This window comes from Nyctereutes procyonoides, unplaced genomic scaffold, assembly GCF_905146905.1.
Source record: "Nyctereutes procyonoides isolate TBG_1078 unplaced genomic scaffold, NYPRO_anot_genome, whole genome shotgun sequence".
In the NCBI taxonomy this organism is placed as follows: Eukaryota; Metazoa; Chordata; class Mammalia; order Carnivora; family Canidae; genus Nyctereutes; species Nyctereutes procyonoides.
The window spans coordinates 9065945-9092333 of NW_026575040.1; the positions used below are offsets into that span (position 1 = coordinate 9065945).

The following is a 26389-nucleotide window of genomic DNA, read 5'->3' on the forward strand; positions in this document are numbered from 1 at the left end:
TCAAAATATTCCCATCCTACTGCCACTTATCAGCTCTGAGTATGAGGATGGTTTAAATCATCTGCTGTCCTAATTTGTAAGAAAAAATAGTAATACATTGTTTAGTTGGCATTTCTCTGGTTTCGCAGTGAGATTATACATTTTTCACCTTTATACAGTTATCTGCATTTCTATCTCTGTGACTAGTCTGTCAATGTCTTTCTATGTCAAGTTGGGTTTTTTTTTTTTATTGGCATGAGCTCTCTTTCTATGAATATTGGCAATTTTTGTGTTATATCTGTTGCAAATGTTTCCCCAGTTTGTTAGTTTTTCATTTTATACTGCTTTCTATTAAAAAAATTCCTTTTTTGTTTAAAAACATTTCACACCCACTGAGATGTGGAAAGAACAGTTCGCATCCACATACCCTTCACGCAAATCACCAGTGTTACTTTCTTGTTCCCTGTGCTTCACCTCTCTCTGTGATTAGGATGTAGTCATAGTCTACATAAGTGGGATTTGTGTACTTCCATGTAACAACCCACAATGAATGGGCTCCAGGACGCTTCATCAAATGATGAAAATACACCTTCTGATACACACTCACCTTGCAACACAAACGCCTTCGTTCCCTCTCACTGATGCTCACTATTATCTATTTGCTATTTCCCCTTCACAAACGCTGGCACAACAGAATATAAAATGGAGATTTTGGTGTGGTTCTGATCATGTTGGTACAGATGGTAGTCACCCTCCCAGTGTCAATAAGCAAAGTGTGGTTGTTATGAGCAGTGCGAACAGATATTACAAGCAATAAAATCCATGAAAGCCAATCGTGTGAGAGGAAGAACCACACGTTGACATAGGAGAATCACTGACAAAATGGGGATCATAGTGTACATATTTTGAAAACAATACAAAAGCTTGTTGAGCTCTTTGGAGAAAATATGCCACTTCTGATAATGTCCTCATCACTGTCTTCTGCACATCTGCTGGGAAAATCTTGTATTTGCTGAAATCCATTGTTATCATTTTGTGTCCCTATTTTTTGTTTCTACTGGACAAAATGACCAGGTTTTCCTTTCTTGTTGAAAACAAAACCATCTTTTGTGAAAATGCTGCTTCTTGGTTTTCAGGCAGCCTGAAATGGTGTGGGAGAGTGTTCAACCACAGACAGGTGACCAGACTTGAGTCTGGGCCTCCTTACTCATGACCCGCACAAACTGGGCCTGCTGTGTTCCTCGGTATGCACATCTTTAAAAGTAAAGATCTGCCTCATAGGGTAAAATAAAGTATCTGCCTCATAGGGTAAAATAAAGTCCTTTGTATAACTGTTAAGTATTATGAAGATATTGGCAACAATGATGAAATTCACAATAATGATAAAAATGAAGATGATGATTATTGTATCTGGTCTGTTGTAAATTATTATTATTTTTTAAGTATTTTATTCGAGAGAGAGAGAGAGAGAGAGAGAGAAAGGGAGAGACATAGGCAGAGGAGGAAGCAGACTCCCTCTGGGGAGCCCAGTGTAAGACTCAATCCCAGGTCAATGGGATCATGCCCTGAACCAAAGGCAGATGCTCAACCACTAAGCCACCCAGGTGCTCCTGTTCTAAGTTATTTTTAAGGTCTATCCTTAAAGGTCTATCCAGGGACAGTGGTCATTTGGAATGAACTCTCCTGATTTCCTCGGTTTCCACAGATGGAAAGAAGCCCCATATATCTGAACAGTGTTGATTCTCAGTTACTCATAGCAACTGTGCTTGCTGTCAAAGGAGCAACAGGAATCCACAGTCCTAATTGTATGGCACCCCTCTCAGAAGGAGTTGCTCCTCTGACACTCTAGCACACTCACAGTTTAACAGTGGCAAACAGTGGCAGTCCTACCAGCCTGACTGCCAGGTCCCACTACTGGCTTGTTCTTAGCGCAAGAGGCTTACTCCAACCCTTCATAGCAATGGGATAGCTGAATTTCCAGGACTAGGCTCTTGATCATATAGAGGCAGGCTGTCTATATAGCCAAAAGAATACTGATTCCAGGGAGTCCTACTTGTTCCAGGGATTCCAAGCACAAATTATCTGCATTAGGAATAGCAAGACTGTTTGAGGGACCTCCACACAGTTTTCCAGAGTGGCTGTACCATTTCACATTCCCACCAACAGTGTAAGAGGGTTCCCTTTTCTCCGCATCCTCTCCAACATTTGTGGTTTCCTGCCTTGTTAATTTTCCCCATTCTCACTGGTGTGAGGTGGTATCTCATTGTGGTTTTGATTTGTATTTCCCTGATGGCAAGTGATGCAGAGCATTTTCTCATGTGCGTGTTGGCCATGTCTATGTCTTCCTCTGTGAGATTTCTGTTCATGTCTTTTGCCCATTTCATGACTGGATTGTTTGTTTCTTTGGTGTTGAGTTTAAGAAGTTCTTTATAGATCTTGGAAACTAGCCCTTTATCTGATATGTCATTTGCAAATATCTTCTCCCATTCTGTAGGTTGTCTTTGAGTTTTGTTGACTGTATCCTTTGCTGTGCAAAAGCTTCTTATCTTGATGAAGTCCCAATAGTTCATTTTTGCTTTTGTTTCTTTTGCCTTCCTGGATGTATCTTGCAAGAAGTTACTGTGGCCAAGTTCAAAAAGGGTGTTGCCTGTGTTCTCCTCTAGGATTTTGATGGAATCTTGTCTCACATTTAGGTCTTTCATCCATTTTGAGTTTATCTTTGTGTATGGTGCAAGAGAGTGGTCTAGTTTCATTCTTCTGCATGTGGATGTCCAATTTTCCCAGCACCATTTATTGAAGAGACTGTCTTTCTTCCAGTGGATAGTCTTTCCTCCTTTATCGAATATTAGTTGACCATAAAGTTGAGGGTCCACTTCTGGATTCTCTATTCTGTTCCATTGATCTATGTGTCTGTTTTTATGCCAGTACCACACTGTCTTGATGACCACAGCTTTGAGTTAAAAATAGACCTGCCCTACGACCCAGCAGTTGCACTGTTGGGGATTTACCCCAAAGATACAGATGCAATGAAACGCCGGGACACCTGCACCCCAATGTTTATAGCAGCAATGTCCACAATAGGCAAACTGTGGAAGGAGCCTTGGTGTCCATGGAAAGATGAATGGATAAAGAAGTGGTCTATGTATACAATGGAATATTACTCAGCCATTAGAAATGACAAATACCCACCATTTGCTTCAACGTGGATGGACCTGGAGGGTATGATGCTGAGTGAAATAAGTCAATCGGAGAAGGACAAACATTATATGTTCTCATTCATTTGGGGAATATAAATAATAGTGAAAAGGGAATAGAAGGGAAGGGAGAAGAAATGGGTAGGAAATATCAGAAAGGGAGGCAGAACATAAAGACTCCTAACTCTGGGAAACAAACTAGGGGTGGTGGAAGGGGAGGAGAGAGGGGGGTGGGGGTGAATGGGTGACGGGCACTGAGGGGGGCATTTGACGGGATGAGCACTGGGTGTTATTCTGTATGTTGGCAAATTGAACACCAATAAATTAAATGTATTATTTTTTAATAAAAGGAATAGCAAAAAAAAAAAAAAAAAGGAATAGCAAGACTGTTTGTTAAAATGCAAATTCCAGGACCACCTGCAAGGCAATGAAAGAGGATTGCAACCCAAAGTTTAAGAACTATCATTCTAGAACCCATGGTCTCTCAAATAGGATGCCCACATCTCCATAAGATAATGCCATTGGTTGTATAATATAAGAGCATAAGAACTTCTATTTATACCAACTAAGAAATATGTCAAGTCAGAAATTAAGAAATTCTCTGGGCTACTATTTAATGTTCAGCTTGTCCCTGGATTTCTCATGGCGTCATATCACCTGAGGTTCTGGAGGCCTCCTGGGAGTGGAGACTCCAAACCACAAAAGCATGAACAGTGGGGTCTTTACTAGTACATGTTTTTTTCTTTACAGCATTGTCCAGAAAAAAAAAACCCACTCGGTGAGTGGGTTTATGGATTCTATCATTTAGTTTTCACTCAAGCCTGAAACAATAGACAGTTGTCTTAAAAAGATTCCTGCAAAAAAACAAAATAAAAACCACACACACACACAATGAATTTTGAAGATGATGAAAATGGGCATCAGGGAAAAATAAGAAAATGCCAGAATGGACACCTACTCATATCATGAGCTTTTCTTTAGCCACACTAGGGACCAAAAAATGATAAACCCATCAAACTTATGAAGAGTCCACCAAATCTCCACCCCCAACTGCAAACTTGAAAATTATCCAGTAGACTAATTGGACTTCCATTCAATCAACATCTAGGCTGAATCTCCACTAAGTGTAGAGTGTATTTTGGGCTATTGACCACAGCCAGTATAAAGCCATCATGATGAAGAAGATAAAGCAGCCAGAATATTATGATTATGATATTATGATTAATATATATTACGATATTATATAATAAATATGATAACCTTTTTTTTAGCAAAAGAAAGCTTTGTGATTTAGCAAAGAAAGATTTTTAAGCTGTTTAATATTGGTCTCGTTATTTAAATGTTTCTTTGTTGGTATATTTTATAATGTATTCATTCCCTAGAGTAAATATATAATTTATAAATAAATACATATTATGGATCCATGTCCCAATTTTCAAACTAAAGGCCATGTGGGATAAAAGTCCAGGTCCAGCTTGTTCCAACTCAAAATTTTGATAAGCTAGGTCTCCTCCTTTGGCCTCCAGATCAGTGTTGAGATAAGCAACTTGTCTGTTAGTGAGTCATGCCATCAATAAAGAAAAACCACCTTCTTACTTGAGTATTAGAAAGACTGTCATGGAACCTCAGAAGAAAAATGCAATGAATTGGTCAGTCCTGCTGCCCCCAGGCAAAAGAACCTAAAAGAATTCTGGGCTCTGTAAACAGCTTTGCATAGAAAACTCCCCATGGGACACAGACTCCGAAGGCAAGTCCATTCATGACCAGTCTCTTGGGACACCCCTGCAAGTGCAGAGTCCCGTGTGACTAACCACCCAGGAATATACCAGTCACAGGCAACGGTTCCCAAGGTCCTGGGTCTCCTGTTTTCCATTTCCATCAACTGCTTCTCTTCTTCCCTGAGCCACTGCCTGTGACTCACACTTGGACTCACAGGACCTCAGGCCTGCTTACTTTAAAGGCTCAGTTAGGGGCACCATAGCAGCTCAATGGTTGAATGTCTGCTTTTGGCTCAGGGTGTGATCCTGGTGTCCTGGGATCAAGTCCTGCATCGGGAGCCCTGCATGGAGCCTGCTTCTCCCTCTGCCTGTGCCTCTGCCTCTCTCTCTCTCTGTCATTAAAAATAAATAAATAAATAAATAAATAAATAAATAAATAAATAAATAAATAATCTTTAAAAAAAAATATAAAGACCCAGTTTAGACTTCTCTCCAGTTTTCAACCTGGCTCCTATCATGTCATTTTCAAATTCATGCAACGTTAGCACTACACATCCACAGCTCTGATGGAGACAGTCCCCCAGGCGTGTGAGGCTCTTGCAGACTTGCCAGGCTCCCATCTTCCTGCCAGGAGGGCCAGCAATTATTATTCTATTGAATAGGAGAGAAAGGATCCAAGGACTGCTCTGGGAGCCAGCTCCATGCCCCAATTGATGATGAAGTCTTCCTTTACGCTTCCACGTCCTAAGTGGGCAAGGACACTCCTCAACAAAGGATAAGAATTGTACAAGAAAGACCTCTTCCAGAACCTTTCTGCTTGGTTCTCTGTGGCTGTAATTGCTTCGGGGTTTGCTCTTCTTCAGCCATCCTAATTTGCAAATGGATGGCCCAGACCCTCTATTCTTTGTCAGGATAGAAGAATAAAGAGAAAGCTAGAGATAGGACAAGAGAACTTCATCAGAGTTGGGGATAGACATCTTTTTTCCTGTTTGCTTTCCCCAACCCCCCCATTCTGAGGCTTTCCTACTTGCTGCTTTAATGCTCCGTCTTTGGCCACAGCCTACTGCAGATCTGTCCGCTGCAGTCTACAAAGGCTTCACACTTTGCCTATAGGCTTCCCTTGATTTCAAACTGAGTCCATCAGTATAAGTTGGCAAACTGACCTCCAATATTTTCTTCTCCAAGAATCCCCTTTTTATTATTTTCCTTACAGATTCCTTGTTTTAAAAGATTATGAACATTAACCTGTTTTCAGGTCATTTTTTTTAAATTCCCAAATGTAAAAATCAAAGACTTAAATGAAAAAACTAGACAACTGAGGGAAGGGATGCCTCTACAAGGGATGATGGATGCCTGTGGTGTTCCTTCTTCATGTGGGGGCAAGGGAGACAGATACCCCCCAAGGCTCTGCTCCTCACTACAGAATGCTGGATCCTGGTTATGTCTATAGATTGCTGTGTTTCCTTGTGCACTATTTCTGAAACTTGACCTTACAATCTGATACTACTTACTTATGCTTGGTATATATTTACAATGCAAGTAGGGCCACAGGGTTTTTAAGCTTAGCACAAAACCTTACTTTACATACACTCAAATTCAGGAGGCCTACCTGTAAGAGGGTCCAAAGTGAGGCAGGCAATTTCTTTCTCACTCAAGTCTAATTTTAATAAATCAACTCTTAGGATATATTATATTGTGAATATTTCAAGCAAGTTTTATTATTTTTGTTCATCCTGGATACCAAAATTAAAAAAAAATTGTGCTCTACAATAAAGCACATGTGACGTGCTAAAAACTGTAAAGAAATTTCCATGTAAGCTTCATAGAGTAAAAATGGATTTGCATTAAAATATTTCCTTTAGAGGAGTTGAATTTTGGATACCTTTTACTAAAACAAACAAACAAACAAAAAGCAGTAACACCAAAACTAGGACCGTGAAGTAATTGTCATGGTGTCAAGCATTAGAAGACAAGAAGAGTAACCCTGAATGAACTTCGTTAAAGTTCAAATTTTGCCATTAACTTCTTATACAAAACTACTGAAATTAGTAGAATGGATATGAACAAAGCCAAGGAGATTTTGACTTTATGGTCGCCTGACCTGAGTGGGAAAAGTTATTTTTTTTATCATATTTGTTTTCAACCCCAAAATGGCTATTTTACTTACCAGCTGGAAGTGTGAGGAGAATATAAATTATCGTCATTAACAGGAGTTGTTAACACATGATGGTTTACAACATTTAAATACTTCTCAATGTGAATCTGTTACAGGAAAGTTAAAGTTTAGGTTATTATAGTGGACTTAAGATACTCAGCTAATTTACTTTATTTCATTAGGGTAATGCTTTGAATTGTGTAATTAAGCCAAAAGACACAACATACTATGTGTTTATTACATGCCTAAGGTATTGTTGGGCATTTCGAGGCTAAATGACTTTCACTATCCCAAAAAGCATAATAAACAATTGAGACGCAAAGCTCAAGTGACCTGTAGCACTTTTCACAAATTAAACTATGCACAACAGTCAGTAAATCGCTTAGCCAGGTAAGCTTACTAGGCAGGACAGACATGGAGTAATGTCTTTCATTTATAGGGATTTCAAGCAAGCATCCAGGGAAAGAATTTGGGCCTTAGGTAACAGATTATTTAAAGTGGCCAACTGCAAGACTCCAGCTGGGTGCAGCCCTCTCACTGTCAGGTAATGTAGGACAATGGTGTGCCAGTTTGATGAGGCAACAGAACACACCATATCTCTCACAGCCTGAGGAGCTGGGCTGTGGAGCTGTAACATGGGAGAGTGAAAGTCTCAGGCTGGAGCAGGAACAATGACAGTTAGAGGTCTCGAAGATGGAGATGGTCCTTATTTGGACTCATGTGATCATATATCCTTGTTGTTTCTTTCTTTTTTTCTTTTTCTTTTTTTTAGAGGTTTATTTGAGAGAGAGAGAGATGGAGAAAGTGCAAGAGCGCAAGGAGGAGGGGCAGAGGGATGAGAGAAAGAATAACAAGCAGATGCCCCATTGAGCACAGAGCCTGAGATGGTGACCTGAGCAGAAATCAAGGGTCAGACATTTAGCTGACTGAGCCATCCAGCACCCCCAGATACTTGTTTTGTAAGTGAATATTATCCTGAAGAGTGGATTCTCCTCTTCCCTTCAACCCATCTTAATGATGAAGTTCCCGTGTAATTTATTTCTCTTTTCCAAAATTGGTACATCTCTTTAGCTCTACCTGCAGGATTACAATATCACAAAAATGACTAGTCTCAAGATACGTAAGCTATTTAGGGAAAAACAAACTCTTATTCTTTAGAATCCCAGTGAATCTGATAGAAACTCTCTGGAGTATTCCTTTGAATCCTTTTTTGTTGGGCATATTTCTGGATGAATGGTTATTTTAAGAATTCTTAATTCTTTAATCAAACCACATGTTAGGGGTTGTCACTGCATAATCTTACATTCCCAACAGCTTACATACTTTGTGGGATGTGACAAGATGCAAACCAACCAATCAGTTAATAATCATGATTTTAATAAAAGGACCAGAATGAGCAAGCTGATGACCAACTTAAGTTGTCACTCTGTTACAGAATTACGCAAGGTGAGAACCACAGTCCTTTCCTACTAGAGGAATCTTTGTTTCCTTCCAGCACTTTATTTAATATCTAAAGCTCTACTTACTCTTAGCCCCATTTCAGTCCTTTTGATTGCAGTTTCAAGGTTCTGAATGTTTAGAGCCTCTCCTTTTTCCTCAAGAGGGAAATTTGTTAATTTCTCCTTTAACTGATAAAGGTCTTCATGGACCTGGAGGTATAAAAAATATAAAATATTGAGAGAATACATACCGAGTTCACCCAAAAGTTATTTATTTTAAAGATCTGCAGTTTGCTTGAATTGCTAGAGATCATCAGGTAGATTTTATGATGTTCATTGAAGACGGTCTTCACGGTTCTCAGATATTCTTTATTGGAAAGTTTCATTATCGTCTTTCAGATTTTAAAAAACTAAGTTTTCATACAATTTTCTATTTTTCCTTAAGCCCCCCTACCCCCACTCCATGAGAAACAAATCCAAGATAAAACTACAACTCAAATCACGTCTGTTTCTTAGCTGATAAAAAGTCTGAGCTGATAGGAAGTTTGAGCCTAACTCAGATTTCTACTAACTGGTTAAGAGGTAAGAAAACAGAAAAGTTCTGGCTGGATCTTCCCCATGGACTGCTCTGAAGAAGCAGCTCTGTAGGTGTGTGGCCTTGATTCTGTTTTACATAGTCAGAAATGAAAATGATCGGTGAAGAAAAAGCAATGTGATCACTTTGACATTTTCTTTCAATCTGTATTCTCCTTAGAAATGATGAATGCCTCTCCAACGTCAACCACCCTCACAACTAAATGGGTGCTATGAGATTAGACACCACAAGATTCTCTGCATTCATTTCAGAAACCAAATTTCAATAGATAAATACAGATGGCACCAATTATTGTATGGGCTGCTGCCACAAGAAAAACATTTTGTTATGCAAATTTATGAACCCAACACCTGTTTCAGCAATAGTCACACCAATAACAATCTGCAGACTGGGTTGCTACAGGCATTTTGAAACAGTTACCTTTTCTCTGTTAGTATAACTGGACATATACATTGGTCCAGCCTGTGTTATCGATTACTTTGGAATATTCCCATGGAGCCAAGTATTCAAAAGATCTGAATTTGCATCTTTGCACTGATGGGCATCACAGTCTGGTAGACACATCTGGTCATTTGTACTCTGCACAAATTGTCATGGAAAGCCTTCAGGGCTCACAGATTGAAATCAGAACACACCTACTGTTTGCTTGTAGGCACCAAGGATGAAGATGTACTTCTTTCAATTGTTTTGTCCAAATTACTCCTGCAAGCTGATTTACCATCTATTGTCTAAAGGCATTTGGAAAGTACAAAGAGACAGTTCAAGGGCAAGCCCCACTTCTAGGTGCACATTTCTGGGTTCTTCCTTTGAATGTACTAAATTTCCTCCTTGAAGCTCTAGTATTTGTAGTATTTGTAACTTCATGTGCCATTCTGTAACTAATGCTGGTCCCCATAGCTGGGGGGAGTGAAATTGTTCTGGGTTATTTATCATGGAAATAACGGGTTGTTTTCTTTATCTGTCAGCTGTGGACAACTACACTTCTTCCCAGAGTCATGAGATAATATGCCACAGGTTTAGTAGATAGTAAGGGACCAGTAAAAGGCAAATGGACATCATTCCTTGCTCTATCACTGGTCACAAGTTGTCCATGCACACCATCAAGTTTCCTCTGTTTTCTTTAACAAGAAAAAAAAAAGAATTATTCTATTTTATAGAGTTGTTGAGTAAAAATAAGGCAATGTGTGAGAAAAGGGATGAACGTAGGCTTTGGAACCAGGCAGATATGAACTAGAATCCTATTTCTTCCTTTACCGAGCTTGACAAGTTCGTTTTTTGGTGCTTCCGTCAAATGGGGGTAAAAAGCTACCTGTTGGAATAGTGGCAAGAAAAAAATTTCAAGTAGGGAAAGTGTTTTGTACAAGGCCAGCTAGCCCCATAGGAGGGCACTGAACAAATGTTAATTCTCCTCTCCTGAATTGTAAAGCCCAGTGAAACTTCTTGCACAAAACTGGCACTTAGTAAATGTTCATTGATTTGAATTGCTCTCTTAATCTTCCTCAAGAGCTTCTTATATTCTTGCCAGATATTTTCTTCTCCCCTCTCAATAACCACATATCTGTTTGTATAGTAATTGCAATAGAGACAAGTACTGTAGGAAATGTGTCACCAGACTTGGGTAGGAAAAAAGATTAAGTTCTATATCTCTGTCCTTTCTTCAAATAGATCCAATTTACCATATTGAAATTTTACATGTCCCCCATCATCTCTATGATCACCAGATGCATTGCTTTCCATATATTTCCTACTTGGAGGAAGATTATTGTTTTGACAGTTTGGGAACAGGGCTGCTTAATAAGAAGCCCCTGAAAGGTTTAATGCAGTGAAGGTTTGCTCTAGAATTAATTAATTAATTAATTAATCTCTAGAATTTAGAAGTCTAGCTATGCAACTGGATTCTGTGTTGTCAAAAGCAGTTACATCAATTGCATTTTATTCATCTCTGCTAAAGATAGCGTTTGGCTGCCTCATTCTCATCACACTTACCCACTTGCCCCTTCATTTTACATTGTATGCTCCTGGCAAACCAGATGGAGGAGTTGATAAGAAAGCGATGATATCAAGCTGTCAATTAGTTCCAATATTTCCAAGGTTGGTGTTAGCATAAAATGGTTGGATTTTTGAAATAATGATTTCCAAAATGAATTACAAAGCTAATTTTGACTGCAAGATTACAGTATCCTTGTGGCACAAACATTGGTTTCAGAGTTTGGTCAAGCAAGCGTTTTCAAAGATGTATTAAGAAGATACCACATACTCATTAATAAAGTGGAAAAACAAAGCTTGTAAGAGTTATTTATAAAAGAAAGCACCAAGGAAACCTCTCGGACTCATGACCCACTTCTTCCAGACTGTTTCACAAATACACCATAACCTGTTTCAGGATCAACACAGACAGGATCTCTTCCCTTGGGCAAATTACTTTAGCTGTTTGTACCTTAGTTTCTTCTTCTAACTGGGGCTACATATGATACCTACCTGAGTTGCTGCACATGGTCAAAAAAATTGGCTACTTTTTAATTATAACAATGATTATCATCACTATAGTTATAACATCACTGTTCTGATCAGATGAGGAAAGATCCAGCTGAAACCATAAAAGGTCTGAATGATAGACTTAAGAGTGAAAGAAGTATTTAACAAAAGTTCGCCTAGTAGAATTCTGTGTGGAGATAGTAGTCATATGTTCTGAATCAAAAATGAGGACATGGGCTTTGGTACATGATTGGACGGTGGAACAGAATATTCACAATCAGAACTGTTCTGTGAAATTCAGACATACAAATGTACACAGGTTTTCAAATAAATCACACTAAAAGTTTATAATTAGAACACTGATTATTTGTATTTAAAGATTTCTCGGGTATTTTAGATATTTTATCAAAATATTATTAATTTGTATCAGCAATTGTGTTTTCTAAATAATAGTACTTGTTAGTTCAGCTCCCTTCATTTTTGAATAGGATGTATATTTTAGAGACTGAATTAATAAGAAGATCATTATCAAGTTGTCCAAGATGAATGGCCCCAATCCTGTGCTAGGTAAAATGGGATATCCAAAAAATCCACTGTCACAGGGAAACAAGGCATACGTTATTTGCCCTATAGCATCACCCACAAAGTTTTAGTTAAGAATGGAGTAGTCCTGGTTAAAAAGACAGGCTAAAATTATTTTTTTCCTTTTCTTTCAGTAAAAAACAGGCTAATCTTAAAAAAAAAACACACAGAAATGAACAGAAAACTACACATTAGTAAGAGATCAGATCTAATAATAACTCGTATCAATTGAACGTTTCACATTATATGTTACCCCTTAATTTAATCCTTACAAAACTCCTAAGAGGGAGCTTATAGTGTCATCTTTATTTCATACTTGAGGGAATTTGAGTTTTAAAGTAGTTAAGCACCCTGTGCTAGGCAAGATAGCTGGTTAATTGGCGGAACTATTCAAATCCAGGCAGTCTGAATCAAGAACCTTCATGCCTAACCATTAGCCAGTATGTGCATAATATCTACAAATATACAAATACGTATTTATAGATATACAAAGCTAATGGTTGCTGAAAATTCAGTGGAAAAGGCAGGACTGAAATATCTAGAGAAGCAAAAAGGGGCAGGGGTAGACTTCTTTTTTTACCAGGTTAGCAGACTGAAAGGGTTTAAGAAGATTGTGTTTTCTATGTATATGGGCCAACCCATATACTCCTCTTTGGTCAGTTTCTTTTCCATAGTGTGAAATAATAGCCCTTATCAGATAGCTTTGTTGTAGGGGGTTAAATGAGTTAAAATATGTACAGCACTTAGAACTGTGCACAATATCCGGTAAATACTATATTAGCTTTGATTATTGAGATTTTTCTTTGAAATCATATTACAGTTTCTATTTTATAATACTATTTAAGGTAGAAGGTCTCAGAATTGAGCACATATCAGAGCTATCTGCAAGGATTATAAGAACAGATAGCTGGGCGCTACCCCCAGAACTTCTGATTTAGTACGTCTGGAATGAGGTCTGAGAATTTGCATTTCTCACAAGTTCTCAGTTGGTGCTGAAAATACTGGTCCTGAGGTCACTCTTTGAGAATCACTGGTCTAAGGAGTTGTTTAATGTATCTGATTGAAACATAGACCTGATATACCCACTTAGGGTGAAGAAAGTAGATATTTGAAGTACCTCTACTTTTCTGGCAACTTTGTATGTATACATATATGTGTTATATATAATACATGTAGATTTATAACAATATATTATATAATTCCAATTCATATATATCATACTTATATATAAACTGATAGAAACATTTGCCCATGCTGACAAAAGGAAGACAACTTTATGATAAAAAGAAATCATGTAGCTTTGGGGAAATTGGGTCAATTTAGAGTCAGAGGTGGATCTAATTCAAGCTACAGAGGAGAAAACTTAGGCCCAGAGATTAGCCTAAAGTTATTCATCTGGGAGAATGTCATTGCCAAACTCAGACCTCAGTATTCTGACTCCCCAAATAGTGCTTTCCAGTAGGTGTACTGCTTTTTGGTAGCCTGTTTGAAGGACATAAATCAAACCCCGACAGAAATGGAATCCATGCTACGTGTCCCGAGGGTAGTGCTGTATACTCATAAATACTCTGGAGTTGGTTAGAGTGTAGAGAAAGCCTTCCTCATTTCTTTGTTATATATATTCTACAGGGGATCCCTGGGTGGCTCAGCGGTTTGGCACCTGCCTTTGGCCTAGGGCACGATCCTGGAGTCCCGGGATCGAGTCCCACGTCAGGCTCCCGGCATGGAACCTGCTTCTCCCTCCTCCTGTGTCTCTGCCTCTCTCTCTCTCTCTCTCTCTCTCTATCATAAATAAATAAATAAATCTTTAAAAAATTTATATATATTCTACATATTTCAGGGAGAAGGTTATACTGTGTCTAGAGATCAGCCTCAGTAATCAGGTTAACATGTAGGCTCTCCACTTAGTGTGTCCAGAATAATCCTTTTTCCGCATATGGGGGTGTTGATCAGCATGGACATGCCTGTTCTTAGCTCTTCTGTTCCATTTTATGATTTAATGATTACAGACATTGATACTGTAATGTATCTGAGGCTGATCAAACAGCTACCTCTGAATCTTACTCTGAAGTGAAAAGGCTTCTGGCTTTTCAGTCTATCTGCTATTTTACACTATTCCAAACCTCAAGGGGAGCAGCCTTCGGGAAGAGAATTATCTCAAGGGAAAGCGTGAAATTAGGTGTGAGAATTCTCCCCAGATTCTGGTCTCTCTTTAAGAGATGTTCCAGGTCTGGACAAATAAGAAAACTAAGGAGTAACTTAATTGTTCTTGTAGTCAATGTGAAGTATACTATGGGGGAAAACTGGCTGTTTCTGGGTAGGAGTCTCCATTAGTGTTCCAATTATTTGGAGCCTGTAAAAATCGGCCCTGAATTTAGAGGGGGGTCTAAGTAGTAAAGAATCAACTGTGCCTAGCAAGAGTTCTTTGCTTTGCCCTTGGATATTGGGAGGTGATCTGTAGGCCCCTTGAGTGTCCTGCCTGATAAGTGTCTTTGCTTGGGGGCTTTGGTCACCAAACAGTTCTAACAATGAGATTTATGATGGGGGCCTTGAGCCACACTGTATCTGTTCCAACCTCTAGAGGAACTAGAGACTAAAGTCATTAATGTGACCTCTGGGAAGGATTGGCGATGAAAGGTCAGAACATGGGCAGTGTGTGATGGAGTTCCAGTAAAAGCTCTGGACATCAAGTCTTAGGCAAACTTTGCTAGTTGGCACAACTCTGTGTACATCGTTATACATCATGGCTGGGGGCAGGTAAAGCCACCCATGACTCCATGGGGAGAGGATGACAGGAAGCTGCATTTGGATCCTTCCTCTTGGGTGCTGCCCATACATGTCTTTCCTTGGCTCACTTTTTTTTAAAGATTATTTATTTATTCATGAGACACACAGAGAGAGAGAGAGAGAGAGAGAGAGAGAGAGAGAGAGAGAGAGAGAGAGAGAAAGAGAGAAACAGAGACACAGGCAGAGGGAGAAGCAGGCTCCATGCAGGGAGCCGGACATGGGACTTGATTCCAGGATTCCAGGATCACGCCCTGGGCTGAAGGCGGTGCTAAACCGCTGAACCATCCAGGGATCCCCTCCTTGGCTGACTTTAATTTGTATCCTTTTGATGTTGGTAACATTCTAATTGTAAGCACAGCACTTTCCTGAATTCTGTGTTGCTCTAGCAAATTAGCCAGTGTGAAGGTGGTCGGGCTCCCAATTTTGTAGATAGCTAGCTTGAAGTGAGTTTGGTTCTGGGACTCCTGGACTAGGCTGGGTAGAAATGAGGGCAGTTTTGTGGGGACTGGTCCCTCAGAATTTGAAGTTTGCTAAATTCATCTAGGGTGCTAGTGACAGAGGATAATAAAAGATGAGGTAAGATTTGGGTATTACACATAATGGGGAACTCTATGAAACTGGTGAATTTAGGGGTTTGTATTTTAGAAAAGGTGCATATAAAAGAATTCTCTCCTAGATGGGAGGTAAGAGACCAATATTCTGGCAGGAAAATCCACTGTGCAGATCTGAGTGAGCGTTGGAATAGAGTGAATTTAGGCAAATTATTTCAAGCCTTAGACAACTGGAGCTAAATAGACGTTAAAAGTGATGATGTATGCAGAAATGTTTTAAAGATACCATATGTAAATGTGAAAGAACAACATTTGTGTGGGAAGCATCTGAGTATAACTGTCACAAACTGAGTTATACTGGAGAAGTTAAGACTTCTTTTTTTATATCCCCCCCCCGGTTTAGAAAAAGTCATTTCCCTGAGTTTTTTGGGTCACACGTCTATATTCAAAACTGCAACTGGACAGGCAATTCAAGTGATCGTTAATGTATTTTCCTGTGTGTGCTCCCAAGCAAGGGACTTTTATTTAATTCATTAATTTATGTGAGATATAATCAACATACAACATTGTATTTCAGGTACACAACATAATTATTCGATTTGTATACACTGCAAAATGACCGCGGTAAGTTTAATTAACATCCCCAACCATACATAGTTACCATTTTCTTTTCTTATGATGAGAACTTTGAGGATGTATTCTCTTAGCAGCTTTCAAGTGTAGTAGTAGCGCATAACCAACTATACCAGGCTGCACATTATTACATCCCCAAGACCGACTTCTTGGCCTGGTACTTCCAGATCCAAAAAATTAAGGTGCTTACGTGGTTGACATATTTCAACTCCTCCCCAGATTTCTTATTATCTCCCCTTAAGTGTCGACTTGCATTTCCCCCATATCACGGGTCCTAATTTTTCGGAAGATAACATTTTAAAATGGTGCCTTGGGTGTAAGATGGATTTTGGGAAGTAGAAGTTCTGGGTGAATTTTAGCAGAGGCAGAGCGGCGGAGCTTCTGGAGCGCAGCCTCCAGGGGAGGGCTAGGCTGGTGGCCAGAGGTCTTGGGGGGGCATCTTTGGGATTTCTGGAGGGGCAGTGCCCTCTGCACGCTGCAGGGGGGGGGGTGGCGCGGGAGGATGGGCTCTGCGGGGCCTCGCTCGGAGGGGTCTGAGCTGGGCCGGGCGGGGCAGGGCCCGTCGCCCACCTGGATTAGGATGGTTCCGATGGGGTCGCAGCTGTCAGCGTCCTGCGCCATGGTAACCGGAGGGCGGCCTCCGGGAGGAGGAGCGGTTTCCAGGCGCCCGAGCCCGGCGCGGCCTGGCGGCAGCGGCGGCGGCGCGCGTTCGTCCCCATGGCAACCCCACGCGCAGCGCGGCCCGTCCCACGCCGGCAGCGGAAGAGGGGGTGTGGGAGGAGTCAGGGCCGCCGCCGCCTCCCGCGCACGCGCCCCCCCCAGGCGCGTCTCCCCCGCGCGCCGGCCGCGGTGGTGCAGCCCGAGGCGGAAGGGGCTCCGGGGCGGAAGTGGCTCGCGAGCGCAGCGATGGCTGCGGGCGTACCCTGTGCGCTCGTTGCCAGCTGCTCCTCCAGCTTCTCCGGAGACCGGCTGGTCCAGCGTGAGTAGCGGGGCTCCCGGGGCCGACGTCCAGGGCGCCCGAGTCTCGGCGGGCGGTGGCCTCAGAACCGCGGCGTCCCTCTCGGCTTCCGTGGCCGCCGCGGAGGGGCGGGGGCCGGGGGCTCGTCGGGTGCAGCCGGGACCCCGCTGCCCTGCTCCTTGCCTGCCCGCCCGGCGCGCTGCGGCGGTCCTTCCAGTCCTTCCAGTCCTTCCAGCCTTCTCTGCCGACTGCGGCCCCGCCCGCCCGCCCGCCCGCTCGCGGGGAGCCGGAAGGCGCTGTGCGCGGCCGTGCGGTGCAGAAGTTGGGGTGCTTGATGCTGCAGAGGGGCTTCCTCCTGCCTCCCCCTTGATGTGTAGGGGTTAGCTGATGTCCCCATCCGCCCCACGTGTTCACTGCCTCCCTCCCGAGTCCTAGTAGGAGTCCTGCCTAGCAGGCTCTTGGGGCAGCTTTGGCTTTGGGGTGCTCCTGGGCCTGCACCCTCCACCCTCGCGGGGGGGGGGGCTGTCACACTAAATAACTCTTAGGAGAAGCCGTAGGCGGGACGGCCTGGCACCGGGAAGTAGGAACTAGGATTCTCTGCAGTTGGTTGCTTGTAACCCCAAGACACCTGGTTTTAAATGCATGGCTTTCTTTCTTTCGGTAAGATTTTATTTATTTATTCATGAGAGACACAGAGAGAGGCAGAGACACAGGCAGAGGGAGAAGCAGGCTCCATGCAGGGAGCCCGGCCCGGGGGACTCGAACCCGGGACCCCGGGGTCACGCCCTGAGCCAAAGGCAGGCGCTCAACCGCTGAGCAACCTGGCGCCCCCGGTGACATTTTGGAAGCACTTTTTAAACTGTAAAGAATCACACAAACATAAATATATATATTTTTTCTATACCTGTCAAATGTCAGAATTAGGCAGGATGTCCTTCCAACACAAATATTCTGTAACTTAGTTGTCAGTTCTTTTCTACAGTGTTTATGTTGAAAAGAATTGTGGTTGCATTTCATATATGTCTTGATATTTTATATATAATTTAATATATAATTTATAATTTTATATATGATTTTTATGTTTTATACATAGTGTATGTTTTTATATTTTGTAAGATTAAAAAAAGATTTTTTAAAAGATTTTTTATTTACTTATTCGTGAGAGACACAGCGAGAGAGAGAGAGAGAGAGAGAGAGAGAGAGGCAGATACACAGGCAGAGGGAGAAGTAGGCTCCATACAGGGAGCCGGACATGGGACTCCATCCCAGGTCTCCAGGATCAAGCCCTGGGCCGAAGGCAGGGCCAAACCACTGAGCCACCTGGGCCACCACAAAATTTTAAGATATTTTAAAATATATAGATATATGTAAAATATGATTAACATTTTAAAAATATAAAAAGCATTTGTATAATTTGTATTTACATTTTACATATATTTTGTATATAATTTTTTTGAACGAGAGAGAGAGAGAGTACATGTGGGAGGGGCAGCGGGAGAGAGAGAATTCTAAGCAAGCTCCATGCTCAGCGTAGAGCCCTGGGGTGGAGGGGCTTGATCTCACAACCCTGTGATCATGACCTGAGCTGAAATCCAGAGTCCAGTGCTTAACCCACTGAGCCACCCAGGCTCCCCTGTATATAATTTTTGTCCTGATATATTTTCATTTAACATTACATAATTTATGACGTAATATAAATTACTTTCCATCATGTATTGCCTCTAGCGAACATAAGATTTGCTCAGAATTCTTAAAATACTTGGTGTATTTAACTTTATAAAATAATTACATGCATTTGGGTTTCCATTATTGATATATAAAAGTCCTTTTAAAGCCAATCTCGGAAATATTTGTTAAGTATTCTGATGGCTATGGTACTCTCTCTGAGTGCTCTAAGGATCAGAATTGGCAGACGTGGTCACTTCCTTGAAGGAGCTGATGACCAATAGTTGGCAAATAATAACACTTACTTCTTTAAAGTATATTAGCATCCTTGGAGGTAAAATTAATTGTGTAAAATAATCCACTTTGTTTCTATATATAAAATCCCTCTTAGGTACATCAAAAGCCAACTTTTGTGTTGATTAAAATTAGATGGCCTTTCCTTTGTGATTCCATTAATGCTATGTAGGGAGAAAATAAGAGCAGTTAGTGAGGACATTACTTGTAAGAAGAAGCGAAGTATAAAAGAGAGCTTTATCATTTTTTCCCAGGTTATTGATAGGGAAATGATGGGTAGCACTAGACCATGCTATTTGCTGAGCATTCATTCTGTTTTATAATTAAAGATTGCATTAAATTAATCATAAATTGAGTCTAATTTTGATCTAAGAGATGAGGATGACCATAAGGAGTGATGTTTGTCAAGTGTTCAGTGGTATCAGGCCACAGTGTGATTTTAGATTGAATCTGATCTTTTTTGGGAAGGTTTGGTTTCATTTCATCCATCAGGAAGAGGAACTTTAGGGTTTCTCCAGGTTCTCTTTCTTTCAACATCTGATCTATTTTACTGCTTTTACCCAATAGGAAATATTTCATAATCAAATAACCCGGTTTGTTATAAATACACATGAAATAAAAATCCGTAGGCCTCGGTTATGGATAAAGTGCATACACAGATTTTGTGAAAAACCTTTTTTCATTTTGTCACTCAGAGGCCTTATTTTGGAATTCTGGGTAGGTGTCTGACATCTGATAAAAGGACATTACAGACTTACGTTGTAGACTTTTAAAGGGAAATGAAGGCTCAGGATTCTGAAGGGTCTTCAGCAAGGTTATATATGTGTGTGGGAGCAAGTGTCTGTACTCCAGGGCCAGACCTCTTTTCACCTCATATATATTCACAGGAAGATTTTACTTTCATTATGGAAAAGCTGGTCTCTGTGCCAGTTATTATAGCTAAAATGGCAGCTAAGGTACTATTCTTGCTCTTAAGAGGAGGGATATAGTTAAAGTGTGTGCTCCACTGGTGAAAATATTAAAATATAAATACCTCAGTTTTAACATTTTACTCTCCTTTCGTAGAAGAAATTTTATTTTTTAACTCCAGTATAGTTAACAGAGTATTTATATTAGATTCAGGTGTACAGTTTAGTGATTCAACAGTTCTGTACATTCCTCAGTGCTCATGAAGATAAGTGTACTCTTGGGGCACCTGGGTGGCTCAGTCTGTTAAGTATCTGACTCTTGATTTCGGCTCAGGTCCATGATCTCTGGGTCATGAGATTGAGCCCTGCCTCAAGCTCAATGTGGAGTCTACTTGAGGATTCTTTTCTCCCTCTATTCCCTCCCCTGCTCGTGCGTGAATACTCTCTCTAAATAAATAAATAAAACCTTAAAAAAACAAGTGTACTCTTAATTCCCTTCACCTATGTGTCCCTTACATACTTCCCCTCTGGTAACCATCTGTTTGTTCTCTATAATTAAGAGTCTATTTTATGATTTGTCTTTTTTTCTTTATTTTTTTGTTTCTTCAATTGAATGAAATGGTATTTGTCTTTCTTTGGCTTATTTCACTTAACATTATACCCTTTAGATCCATCCATATTGTCATAAATGGCAATATTTCATTTTTTATGGATGAATATTCCATTGTACATATATTCACAACATCTTCTTGATCCATTCATCTATCACTGGACACTTGGGCTGCTTCCATAGTTTGGCTGTAGTAGATAATGCTGCAGTAAACATAGGGGTGCGTGTATCTTTTTAAATTAGTGTTTTCATTTTATTTCTTTTCATATCCAGTAGTGGAATTACTGGACCTTATGGTAATTCTGTTTTTCATTTTTTGAGGAATCTCACTACTCTTTTCTTTTTTTTTTTTTTTTTTTTTTTATTAAATTTTTTTTTAATTTTTATTTATTTTATGATAGTCACACAGAGAGAGAGAGAGAGAGAGAGAGAGAGAGAGAGAGAGAGAGAGGCAGAGACACAGGCAGAGGGAGAAGCAGGCTCCATGCACCGGGAGCCTGATGTGGGATTCGATCCGGAGTCTCCAGATCGCGCCCTGGGCCAAAGGCAGGCGCCAAACCGCTGCGCCACCCAGGGATCCCTCACTACTCTTTTCCTACTCTAAGAAGGAGCTCTCTCGATAGAAAAGCCCCTGGATACTTGTTTGGTGTCGAAGTGTGTAATACCAACTCAGCAACTGTAAGCTATTCAGGTTCTACATCTGAACTTTTGGAGCAAAATTCTTTCTTTTAGTGAAATGTGGGAATTTGGAGATCTTACAATCATAGCAGTCATTTTTATGTATATCAGTACTCTTCTGAAAAGTGTTCTCACATTTTTTAATTTGGTTCTTGTTTCCCTGTGAAGTCATGAAGTCAGGTTATCTCCATTTTGTAAATGAGGAAATTGTGGCTTGGAAATACCAGGTGACTTGCCCAAAGTGCTCAAGTGCTGAATGTTGGAGTATATGTTCACATTCAGAATTTGTATATATGGAATATATGAATGAAATGTATTGGAATTCCTTAGCAATCAGAATTATTTAAATTTAAGATGGTGGTGTTGGTGTAAGAAGTGATAGAGAAGATTGATCCCTAAAAGAGGGTTTTAAAATACGTTTGCATTTCCATTTAGGAGGATTGAAGTCTTGGAAGAAAAAAAATATCTTTGTCCAGAGGACCTGTATTTAAAAAGAGCATTACATATACCCAATAGTTTTTTTTTTTTTTATTTTTTAAAGATTTTATTGAGAGGGAGAAGGGCAATGGGAGCAGGAGTGGGAGTGCATGAGGCTGAGGGAGAAGCAGACTCCCCGCTGAGCAGGGAGCCAGAAGCAGGGCTCCACCCAGAACCCTGGGATCATGACCTGAGCTGAAGGCAGTCGCTTAATGGACTGAGCCACCCAGGCACCCCTGCCCGGCCGTTTTATTTTGTCAATTGAGTAAATTCAAAATAGAGGCATATTAATAATATATTAGCCACTCCTATGTCGGATTAACATAAAAATAGAAAGTTGTTTGAGATAATCTCTTCCATCCCTTCTAGGTGAAAAATTCTATGTTACCATGTTACTTATTATGTTAGATTATATGGTGCTTCCTAGCTCTGGCATTCTTAATTTTTGTGAGTGCATTTTTTATGGAAAACTGCCCCATTTTTTTCTAGTATAATATCACAGTTTATTGATATTAATGTAATCCACCAATCTTACTCAGATTTCCCCAGTTTGACTTTTAAACGCATGTGTGTGTGCATATGTATTCTACACAACTTTATCACGTGTGGTTTGTGTATCTACCATCACAGTCAAGATACTGAATAGTTTCACCACCACAGGGATCCCTTGCATTGCTCTTTTGGGTTATGCCCCCAGTCTTCATCACCCCAGGCAACCACTAATCAGTCCTTCATTTCTAAAATGTTGTCTTTTCAAAAATGTTATATGATTGGAAACATAGATTACTTTTGGGAATTTTTTTTTTCTGTTCAGCATAATTCTCTAGAGATTGATCTATATTGTGTGTGTCAATTCATGGTTTTTGACTGCCAAGCAGTATTCCATGGTAAAGATGTGTCACAGTTTAACTGTTTACTTGTTGAAGCACATCTGGGCTGGTTCTAGTCTTTGGTTCCTGATCCTGTTTTTTTTTTTTTTTTTCTGATCCTGTTTTTGTATAAAGTATTATTGATATACAGCTGTGACCATTTGCTTATTTTGTCTATGGTTACTTTCCAGAGTTGAATAGTTGCCCCAGAGACCATGTGGCTCACAGCCTAAAATATTTGCTGTCTGGCCCATTATTTAAAATGTTTGACAACTGTATTCTGAGCATGTGAATTAATGTATACTAATCTGCTTAACTTTTAGAACATTTTAATGCTGTTGTTACCATCATTATTCTGATTTTGCAAAGAAATTGCAGCACAGAGAAATTAAGCAATTTGCTCAAGGCCAAATAGCTGAGCCAGGTTTTGAACCCAGGCAGTCTGGCTGTAGGAACTACCTCTTAAGCAGTCCTGTTCGCAATTAATAGCAAGATAGAGGAGCTCAAAACTGGAAAGGGACTAGAGAGGTAGCAGCCAAACTATGCAGGGAGGGGAATTTTCTTTGAAGGCTGAGGGATAATAGGATTTAGCCCGTGGTCATTTGCTTTCTTAGGAGAATAATGCTCGGAACAGTGCTAAAACTTCTCACTAATTTGAATTTAGTAATACCACATAGGATTTTCTACATTTTCTGCATATTTCCAGTATTTAACTAAGGCCCCCAGTCCTGGTCACCTGGTTTCCACAGCTCCACTGGCAACTGAAAATTAGCACAGCCATTGTTTTCTTTTGCTTATCTCCCAGGGATTTGGAGTTCAGTAGGGCCCTGGTCCTAGAAAAACCTCTCTGGACTAGGGGGAGGTGAAATGGTGGCCTTTAAACAAAATACATTCTTCTCCTCATTTTAGATGGGAAGACTTATGCCCAGCTAAGAAGATTTGGGCCTCCCTTTAGGACAATCAACTATCTTGATTTTCCCAGGACTGAGAATTTCTTTTTCATTGAAATATAGTTGACATATATTAAGGTTTCAGGTATACGACAGAGATCTGACAATTATACACATTATGAAATGCTCACCACCATAGTGTAGTTACCATCTGTCACCATAAAAAATTATTGCAATATTACCGCCTCTATTCCCTATGCTGTACTTTCTATCCCTGTGACTTATTTATTTTATAGCTGAGAGTTCGTGCTTCTTAATCTCCTTCACCTATTTCACCCATCTCCCCAAACCCCTCCCGTCTGGCAACCACCATTTTGTTCTTGTATTTATGAGTCTGTTGATGCTTTTGTTTTGTTTTTTCGATTCCACACAGAAGTGAAGTCATACAGTATTTGTCTTTCTCTGACTTATTTCTCTTAGCATAATACCTTCTAGATCCATCCATGTTGCATTTTATTTTATTTTATTTTTTAAAAGATTTTATTTATTTATTCATGAGAGACACAGAGGGAGAGAGAGAGAGAGGCAGAGACACAGGCAGAGGGAGAAGGAGGCTCCATGAAGGGAGTCTGATGTGGGACTCGATCCTGGATCTCTAGGATTATGCCCCGGGCTGAAGGCGGCACTAAACTGCTGAGCCACCTGGGCAGCCCCATGTTGCATTTTAAAGTTGCAGTAGCCACTCCACTTTTGGAGTACGGAATTTAACTTTTTGTGTTTGGAACTTAGATGGACTTAGCCATGTAAACAATGATCCCATCCTTAGGTTTCTAAAACTGCAGAACCAGATAGCTCATTTATATGATGGGTAAACTAGGCTTTAGGGAGTTACATAGGCAAAGCCAGCCATCATTTATGACATATTTTCTTTGGGAGACATTCATTCATCTTCAAGACTGGGAGTTTGTTTTTTTGGCCTATCAGACCCCTATACTTAAAAAGGATCTTAAAGTAATTTACTAGGGAGAGCATTCTTATTTCAAAGGTAGGGGCTTATTGGACAGTCTAGCCGACCAACATTGCCCAGCAACAGAAGGGGATAGGAGCTTGGGTTTTTAAAATTTGCGTTTTCTGTAGTTGCTTTAGTATTTTGACTGGAGTCTTTTACTCTGGGAATAAGTTATAGTTTCTGCTTAAGCAAAGTTGTTTATTTTGTTGTGGTAGGACAACTCTGCCTTTGATTTGATTGTATATTTCCAAGGCTTTATTTTCTTCAAAGAAAGAAAGATAGGGCTAACAAGATCTTCCATGAACAGTCTGAGGTTGTCATCACAGACTGATTAGGTCAGACAAAAGCAGCGATTTCTACTAGTAATGGTGATAGAGCATTGTTTTTAGCTATAATACTTTTTTTTAAATAATACTTAATATATCTTTAAATTTTTAATTAACAGTAATAGATTTTTATCTTTATTAAAAGAGGGGTGTTAGTTAAGTCATCAACCTCAGGAGGAAAAAGATTAAACACAAGTTCATATTCTCTCCAGACCCAAAGGTACCTACAAAATGTACCCATGTTATCTTCTAGTATGAGCATGCTTCTGTGTGTGTGTGTGAGTATGTGTATGAGAGAGAGAAATTCAAGCTCCAAGAAGTTGTGACCTTCCAAGGTAGTTCAGCCCATAAACACTAAGGAGCCAAGAAGCAATTGTAGTTCTTTCATATACATGAAACATGATGATCTTCTTGGCAGCCAAGATGGCGTGTATCCAAGGTGGAGATAGGGATAAGAGAAATTATAGTAAAGGATTTTACTATAAGATGAGAACTTTTCTGGCTCCACTTAAGTGTACACTTTTTCTTTCATGGTAGTTAGAGCCTTAGTAGATGAACTATGTTAGTTAGGTTCAGTAATTCAATTAAGACACTTTTATCTATGTCCAGTTTGTTTCCTTGTGGACTAGAGAATTGAACTTTTTGTGTGCGGTTATTGTTGATGTGGGAAATTATTATAACGTCTTTGCCTTCCTGGCATTCCAATAAAGAGGGTGGAGAGTACAAGGAGAAACACCAGCGGAAAAATATTATGCACTAACCTATGTTGCACAGAACCATTTATGCTACAAAGAGCATTGTATCATTCTGGACGAGTCTAAGTATATCTAGACTCAGATCTTTACTTCTGGGACGTTCAACTGCTTGTTTTGCAGCAAAAGTAAAAATATCTAGAAAATATGTAGTGGCCATTTGGTTTAAACAACTCATCCTGTGTAATTCCTCAACAAATAGTGCTGCTTTATAAATCATGAAATCTGATCAAGCGCCATTTTTTAAAAGGCTAAGTTACAAAATTGTTTTGAATATGTCTGGTGAGAATGATAATCTGGACTTGACGTTGTATTTGTCCTAGCCAGTGCACACAGATATCACAAACACATCTCTAATAATTACTCATCCAAAAAGCAAGATTGACATAGGTGAAGACAGAGAGGACTAATGTGAGACTCAGTGAGCCCGTATGATATTATAGATTTAGTAACAAATCACCCACTTAGGTTTAATTTTCCACACTGACCCAAAGGTCGGCTCTGCTCAGAGATGGGGAAAGTATTATCGTTCTTGGATCAAAGTCCAAAACCTAATGCTCAGAGCAGAAAATGCATGATCATTTGGTAATCAACAGCTGACATAAAATTATCATTCTGCCTGAATTCAGGGGGGATTATGTGAGGGGAAGACTTTTTGTGAATCAAGCACTGAGTTCTATTCTTTTCCTGGTGATTTTGATTTTAAGCAAGTTAACTTTCCTCCCACAAATACTCAAAGCATTTGTACCTTTGCCATCATTGCTCGGAGTCGCTAAAACATCCTGTGCCTCAGTCACCTCCTTACTCAGTAAAATAAGGACATTATCTTCCAGCCTCCGTGATTT

The 26389-nt window shown here is 40.1% G+C and overlaps 2 protein-coding genes across 3 annotated transcripts in view; one reads left to right on the plus strand and one right to left on the minus strand.

The window, feature by feature from the left end:
- The window catches only part of IQCH (IQ motif containing H), a 200814-nt gene extending 183918 nt beyond the window's left edge, over positions 1–16896 (minus strand). The window contains exons 1-3 of the mRNA XM_055319891.1: positions 16679–16896; positions 8573–8695; positions 7059–7153 (exon numbers count right to left, since the gene is read on the minus strand). Coding sequence (XP_055175866.1) covers positions 7059–7153; positions 8573–8695; positions 16679–16729 — 269 coding nt within the window. The 5' untranslated portion in view covers positions 16730–16896. The remainder of the gene's footprint in view (positions 1–7058; positions 7154–8572; positions 8696–16678) is intronic.
- Positions 16897–16931: 35 nt separating this feature from the next.
- Positions 16932–26389, plus strand: part of AAGAB (alpha and gamma adaptin binding protein) — a 53191-nt gene continuing 43733 nt past the window's right edge. Inside the window, exon 1 of one of the 2 annotated variants that reach the window (XM_055319899.1) lies at positions 16932–17087. In XM_055319899.1, the coding sequence (XP_055175874.1) occupies positions 17015–17087 (73 nt within the window). In that variant the 5' untranslated portion in view covers positions 16932–17014. The remainder of the gene's footprint in view (positions 17088–26389) is intronic. The other variant, XM_055319898.1, reaches the window with a different exon arrangement.